The 7,692-nt window shown below is 39.5% G+C and overlaps 1 protein-coding gene across 1 annotated transcript; it reads right to left on the bottom strand.

Moving 5' to 3' along the window:
- Positions 1–1,075: 1,075 nt before the first annotated feature.
- LOC121267159 (transcription factor MYB14-like) lies at positions 1,076–2,772 on the bottom strand. The gene is made up of 3 exons (XM_041171022.1): positions 2,664–2,772; positions 2,174–2,303; positions 1,076–1,613 (listed from the first exon to the last, which is right to left on the bottom strand). The coding sequence occupies exons 1-3, from the start codon at positions 2,770–2,772 to the stop codon at positions 1,076–1,078; spliced, it is 777 nt and encodes a 258-aa protein (XP_041026956.1).
- Positions 2,773–7,692: the final 4,920 nt, after the last annotated feature.

The following is a 7,692-nucleotide window of genomic DNA, read 5'->3' on the forward strand; positions in this document are numbered from 1 at the left end:
TTACGTGGAGATGGAGATGGCGGTGTGAAGGTGTGAAGGTGTTTGCTGCAAAAGTACATGGACACAGCTACGACGGTGCGGCAACAACGAGTGGTTACAGTGGGTGATTGAGGCTGAGGCGTGAAAAAGGAGAAGTGGCAACTCTCAGTTTTCATTGAGGATGAAGAACGTGCAAATATATAGATGAAAGGATGACCACAAATAAAACCCTAGAGATGAGAGAGTAACGTGCATGCGGACGGAGAAGAGTCGTGCGTGTATGTGCATGTCGTGGACGAAAAGGAGACTAACGGGTGAAGACGAAAAAATAGACGGAAAGAAAGACAAAAAAAAAGAAAATAAATAAATAAATAAACATGCGGAAAAAAATATTTTACGTGTGAAGAATTAAAACAAAACAACATGAACAAAATAAATAAATAACAAAATCAATAAATAAAAAAAAAAAAAAAAAAAGAGTTTGATTGGGTCCGGGTGTTACATTAGTTACTTCCAGACCTTTAATTTGACTATTGATCAAATTTAAGGGCCTTTAGTTTAGCAGGTGGTAAAGTTTGAATTAATGGCCTGGGGTGGTTTTAGAAATCTTTTAGCCTTGCATATGCTAATAATTAGATATGACCTAATTCGAGTGCAACAGGGATTTTATTTTCAAAGTCGACTTGTCTAACTATTCTGTCCCTTTAGTGGGTGCATGCTATATGTTCGATTAGATCTTATTTTCAGGTGCTCTAATTGAGAAGATCGATGGGCATGCATGCAGTACATGACCGTACTAACTCGTTTACAAGCTGCATGCTTAACCTTGATGATCTTTGTACAAAATTTCTGCCCAATATTGGCGCATGACGAATATGTCTGTATTTTTTTCCCCATTCGATATTGTACTCGAGCAACTTCACTAGGGAATTGAAACACTTAAATTACCTTGTCGTGGATATTCAAATGCATGATGCTTATTTACAAACTAACCATTTGAAGATAAGGTTCACAATTTCCACTAGCTCAACACAACACTTGATCAAAGACACTATCAGTACATGATCACATGCATTTCTGTTGCTTACATTGATCATTAATCGACCCAAAAATCATAGCCAGCATCATAGCAAACATTTGAATTCATTGGCTCTTGGTGGCACCTCGCAGTAGTTGGAGCCATAAATCCAGGGTCTGTTTCAGGCATGAATATGTCCTGGAATGAAAAATATGGCAGCTCCCATATACTTTGGATTATTTCAGATGCGTTGGACGAACTAAAATTGATCTCGTCCTGATCTATCATGTATTGGTTTCTAACATATTCAACTGGAGGATCAGTACAGCTTGAAGAATAGACAATATCATTAGTAGACATATAGATTTGTAGTGACGTCGGGATACCTCTAATGCCATCCATGTTTGGCACTTTTGGGGAATCGTTAATTAGTAGGAGATCTTGATTCCCAGAAGAATCATTCTTGTTAGCTTCAACTTCCTCGGATGTTCCCACCAATTCTGATATAGTTGATGATGACGAATTGTTCTTACTGCGCTTTTTCAGGTGGGCGTGCCAGTAATTTTTTATTTCATTGTCAGTTCTTCCTGGAAGCTTGGCAGCAATTGCAGACCATCTGAAATAAATTGAAGACAGTAAGGCCGACATTATATATCAAGTACTGCTGCAATTTAGAAGAGCCAGATTTTTCTTTCTTCACAATATCATCAACATTAGGGTTTAACTGAGTCTGAAAGCTTTCGCTTTTCCATCTTCTAGAAGCCATATATGTTGTGTTTATCCATGTGATGTCAATCGTGAGAATTTAAGAAATGCTAATTCGATTGGAAAGTTAATTGTTCATGTTAACTTCAAACTAATTCTAAAAACCTACCAGACTTCAATCACCATTTGCAAATTATAATGCACTTTAGACATTCGCGTAATTCTGCATGTAATTTCAATCATGATGAGAGTTTGAGTGTCAATTCCTTTGAAAAGACTCACACGACCTTCGATATGAATGAGCATTGTAGGTTTGAGCTCCAAAAAAACAAAGAATTAAAAAGAAAAAAGAACTTTGTTATATATATATATATATATATATATATATAGAATTAATATATAGCGACGTGTGCATGATTTAAAGAACATTGTGTATAGTTTCCATATAGAATTTGTAATGAATGTGCTTACCGGTTCCCCAGCAGTTCATGCCACTTTAGTATAGTTTCTTGGTCTTCTTGGCTGAAGTTCCCCCGCTTAATGTCAGGCCTAAGGTACTTCATCCATCGGAGCCTGCAACTTTTTCCGGATCGTGTCAAACCTAAAATAAAAGAAAGTGCATTTTAAAGATAAAAATATAAATAATTCAATCTATTTCTTATAAAAATATAAAAATATAAGAAAGTGCTTACCTAAACTTTTCGGATAAGTGATAATTTTACAGTATATCAAAATAAAAGTCCTGCTCGAATATTATATATTGACCATATACTTCAACGGTTTAATTAAATTTTTCACATATTAAGGTCACGAAGAGTGAGAAGCAAGAAAATTAGGTAATGAATTAAAGTATCTTTAATGTATTCATGACAGGCTCGTGCTTGTAAGGACACCCCGAATGATAAAGCTGCTAATAGAAATATATATATATAACGTTTAAGATCATCTGCTAATTTCCTACCGGCAGCTTCAGGCATCTTAGTCCAGTTACAAATGCCGTATCGCGTAATGTAGGCTTTCAGCTTTTGGTCTTCTTCAGGACACCATGAGGTTCTTGATCTCCCGGGCATTTTTTCACCATCTGAAGTCTTCATCATCAATATCTTCTAAGTATTGCTCTTTATATATTGCGATTACTTGCAGAGACCTCAAAAGTACCCTATAATTAAATAGTTACGACTATTGCTTGGTAGTCATGTAGTTCCATGAGTCAAAAACGTGTCGTGACAATGATTTCCAAAGACAAAGAAGAAACCTTTTTTTTTTAAGGTCCTGGAGCAGGTGATCTTAATACAGCTTATATATTCAACTGCAATTAATCATTTTTTCTTACCTTTTATTTTTTTTATTTTTTATTTTTTTAACATTTCGTGGTGGGCAAGTTCATATATGTGTGTGTCATGTATGTGTGTTCTATTCCGTCAAAGAGCAGACAATTAATATAAGGTCAAGCCAATCCTCGTAGTTGTTGTATTAACGAATTAATCAAGAGGATATTAAGTGGAAGGTGCAGGGTTTATTAATAAACTTGGGACGGGATTGCTACGAACGTCGCTACTGGCTCTTCTATAAATAAAAAAAATAAAAAATAAAAAAATAAAAAAGTGGAAGATGCATATATGCTGGAGGATGGCACCTAACTTCATTATTGAATGGAAATTAATGTATGTCCAAAAATACAGTAACCATTGGACTTGAAAAATTCGTAAATTTTTTATTTAAGGTAATTAATATTCCAAAAATATAATCAAGACACCTACGTACCAGTTATATACTGATTGTGGGACAAAAAAAGAAATCATGATCGATCCATAAATAATGACAGTTTAATTAATTAACAAATCTCTTCAGATATATATATATATATATAAATATAATATTAATAATTAGCTAGAAGGTAAAATTTCATGTATGACGATCGAACAGCATATATTATATACAACTTCAAGAATATATTATATATATACGTAGCTAAAATTAAAATTGATCGATCGTGACGATAAATATGATGAAAGTCGATGACTATCGATGATTAATGGCACCCCATGCATGACTTCACTAGGGATATAATTAAAAGAATTACAAGTATAGAATTCGTACACGTCATGAGGAATTAAGAAAAGGCGGCCAGGATGAGATATTTGACCTGTTTCAGCATATATAATAATATCATGCGAATCAAATACATGCATGCATACAGTATACCAACGGATTAATTTTTCATTAATTAATTCAAGTTTATTATGTCATAAGAAAAATATTGCTTCAACCCTCCCAAGATTTGAAATTGGTTAGTCAATTAATGTATCTACGTGTGGACAATTAGGTGAATGAAAGATCGATTCATATATATAAATAGCCGGTAACCACTCATAACGTGGCCCCGTCCCAAGTTTATTAAAATGTTCTCACTTATAGTAGAGGAATACCGTCATTACAGATCAAGCCATTGCGAGATGACAAACCCTCCCAAGTACCACACCAACGCAAACAATAGAACAACGACCAATCCTTAATAAACTTGGCTCATCATATCTATTGTGTTGTCTCTAATCCTTAATTTACTTCATAATTCCTTCATCTTATTCAATTTCTATTTTTGTTGGCGCCACCCGGTTGTAAAGAATCACAATGATTGTGTCTATAAGACTTGTTTTGCTAAGAAAAGCATTTAGGCCATGAGTGGGTAGATGGTTGACCTCAGGATATGTGTTGTGAAATGCAATAGAGATATGATTGAAGATAGGATTAGTGAGTGTTGAGTTTAGTTTTAGTTGATTTCATGATAAATTAAATATTTAGATCTAATTTGTCTATTAGTTCTAGATCTAATATGCTCCCTGATATCATTAATGAGGATATATAATATAAATCAAAGTATTAACACCATCAGAGATGCCTCTTCCTAGAGTTGTGTAAAAAATAGGTAAACTGTAATCCCCACTCTTTTCTTCTTACGTAAACTTCTCTTTTCTTACGTAAGGCTCCTCCTTTCTAACGTAACCAAATTCCTATGACGGAATTATCCAACAGTCTGCCATTCTTTCTAGCGACTGCGAGCATCGTCATGTGTGCCGAACCCTGACGACGTCTCTCGAGATATTAGGTAACTTCTAAGGTACGCCCAGTGTTTTAAATGTACTGAAAAATATTTATATGAGGTATTTCCAGTATCGTTGAGTTAAACTTGTTTTTAAATGAGACAATTATAATATTTTGAAGAGCTCCAAAATATTATAATTGTCAGAGATCATTTTAATATTAGTTATTAAAATGATTCCAGTTATTTGAAATATTATGGGATTTAAATTATGTTGAAAGCTTTAATTAAATTAAATGGTTTCATCCTTTTAAATATATTAAATAAGACTTCATCATTTTATTAATGATGAAGAAATATTATTTTATAAACTAAAGTTAGTTTAAAATAATATTTACCTTAATTCCTCTAAGTGCTTTTAATTAAATTAACGTTTACGCATTTTCAAATCAGTATTTTAATACCCCATCGTTAGATCGTTGCGTAGATCCCAAGACGTAGGGACTGGGATTAATACCCAGACCCCTCTCTCTTTCTCCCTCACTTTCCCCCAGCCCTCTCTCTCTCATCCCTCTCTCCTTTGGCGTACGTAATACGTAGCCCCTACGCCCGAAGCTTCTCCCTCACAGCCCGACGCCGTCGTGCGCCGGTGACCGTCACCTCCACCACCAACGGCTTGCTCCCACTCCGGCGAGCCTCCCCATGGCAATCTCTCCCTCTCACGCTCTCTCCTCCTCTCCCTTGGAAGTGCAAGGCCCGAACGGGCTTGATGGCCACTGCACCGCCGTGCGCCGCCCAATGGCTCCATCGCTCCCACGGCGACCTCCCCTCCCACCGGCCATCATCCTCCGCTGAAGCCAGCCCCTGTTGTGCAGCCCTCCCTCCTCCCTCACGGCAAGTAGCCGAAATGGGTCTTTAACCCATTTCCCCATTGTGCATCGCCGTGCGCGGCACCCATAGCCACCAAGTGCCTCCCCTGGCCACTATGGCTCCTCCCTGAGCTCCTCCAAGTCAGCCAAGCTCTCCACCTCCATCAAGCCTCTCACTCACGCACGACCTCCCTCTCTCTCTAACGCATGGCTTTGCACTCCTCCACCGCCATGCACCGCCACCCACGGTGGGTAACCACCGTCATCAGCCTCCTCAGGCCACCACCAAACCAACACAACCACCCACGGCCCTGATCTGTCACCCATGCATGCACACTCTCTCTCACTCTCCCACGGCTTCTCCTCCATCGTGCGGCCAGATCCGCAGCCGTGAGCCACCGTGGCGCCACCTCGACGCCATAACGAGATCCACCGCACCTCCCTTAAACGAGCCTAGGGTCAAACCACCACTTTATGTGGTGGGTAATCACTGCACGTGATGGACAGTCACTGCACGTGACTGACCGCCACTGTACACGGCTAGATCCGCCGTGTTACGCTCCTTGCCACCATCACAAGGCCTTCACGAGCCCTTCCAAGACCACACTTAGCTATCCAAATGCCCAAACGGTTCCCATACGTCCTTTCCGACGTCATCGACCGTGAGGCCAAAAAGCAACGCACGGGTCATCCCATTGATGGTATAACCCTATATCTCTCGTTATTTATGTTAGATATTGATTAGTTGACTAGGTTGTGAACTGTGTTGTTAATATAGGGAAATGACTGTGTAGTATGGAGATGTGCTGTGTAGCGAAGTGATGGGCGTTTTATGATGTGATGTGTTGTGTTGTGAAGTGTTAGGCATTCTATGTAGTGAAGTGTTAGGCTTATCTGTGTAGTGCGCTGTGAAGTGTGGAGTGTAGTTGGGAATTGTGCTGTGCAGTGTTGTGGACTGTGCGGTGTAGTGTGGTTGTGAACTATGTGTTGTATTGGTATCGTGGCATGTGGAGTGGGAACAGTACACGCTGAGTGTACTTTGTGTGTGGCGTAGTGTGACATAAAGAGAGTGTATGTGGAATATACTCTCCTGGCGTATTGTGGAATGGGTAATGTACTCTGTATGGCGTGGTGTGTGAATGAAGTACACGTGAAGTGTACTCCATGTGGTGGAGTGACGCACCATATGGCGGGTATACCATCATGGTGATGTGGCGTAACAGGTATAAATAGAGTACATGTGAAGTGTACTCTATGTGGTGGAGAGATGCACCATATGGCAAGTATGCCATAACGGTGATGGATCATAGCGTGTATGAATGGAGTACACGAGGAGTGTACTCCATGTGGTGGAGGGATGCATCGTATGGTGGGTATGCCATATTGATGATAGGTTGTAGCGTAACGTGTGTGAAGAGAGTATACGTGGAGTGTACTCTATGTGGTAGAGTGATGTACCGTATGGCGGATATGCCATAATAGTGATGGGTCGTAGTGTGTATGAAGGGAGTACACGAGAAGTGTACTCCATGTGGTGGAGTGATGCATCGTATGGTGGGTATGCCATATTGATGATAGGTTGTAGCGTGTGGAAAGGGAGTACACGCGGAGTGTACTCTATGTGGTGGAGTGATGCATCGTATGGCGGGTATGCCATATTGATGATAGGTTGTAACGGGTATGAAGGAAGTACATGTGGAATGTACTCTATGTAATGGAGTGACGCACTATACGGCGGGTATGCCGTAATGGTGATGTAGTGTAACGTGTGTGAAGAGAGTATACGTGGAGTGTACTCTATGTGGTAGAGTGATACATCGTATGGCGGGTATGCTATATTAATGATAGGTTGTAGCCTGTGGAAAAGGAGTATACGTGGAGTGTACTCCACGAGGTAACGACACTCCGTGTGACGTGTCGCAGAGATAAGGATGGTTGTGCAATTGATGGATGTAGAACGTGGTGAATAGTGTCAAGAATTGTAGAACAATGTCCCGAAGTAGTTATGGTGCAGCCTGTAGTCTGAGGTGACAAGTGTCACCATGATGGACTTATGGCTAGGAGTATGCGTGAAGTAGCAG

This window comes from Juglans microcarpa x Juglans regia, chromosome 5S (assembly GCF_004785595.1).
Source record: "Juglans microcarpa x Juglans regia isolate MS1-56 chromosome 5S, Jm3101_v1.0, whole genome shotgun sequence".
In the NCBI taxonomy this organism is placed as follows: Eukaryota; Viridiplantae; Streptophyta; class Magnoliopsida; order Fagales; family Juglandaceae; genus Juglans; species Juglans microcarpa x Juglans regia.

Bases quoted from the DNA above. Each gene is read 5' to 3' on its own strand.
- LOC121267159 (XM_041171022.1), bottom strand. From the start codon at position 2,772: ATGCCCGGGAGATCAAGAACCTCATGGTGTCCTGAAGAAGACCAAAAG. The intron at 2,304-2,663 runs GTAGGAAATTAG...CTTTTATTTTAG, and splicing joins TAAGATGCCTGAAGCTGCCG to GTTTGACACGATCCGGAAAA. The intron at 1,614-2,173 runs GTAAGCACATTC...AATTTATTTCAG, and splicing joins CATGAACTGCTGGGGAACCG to ATGGTCTGCAATTGCTGCCA.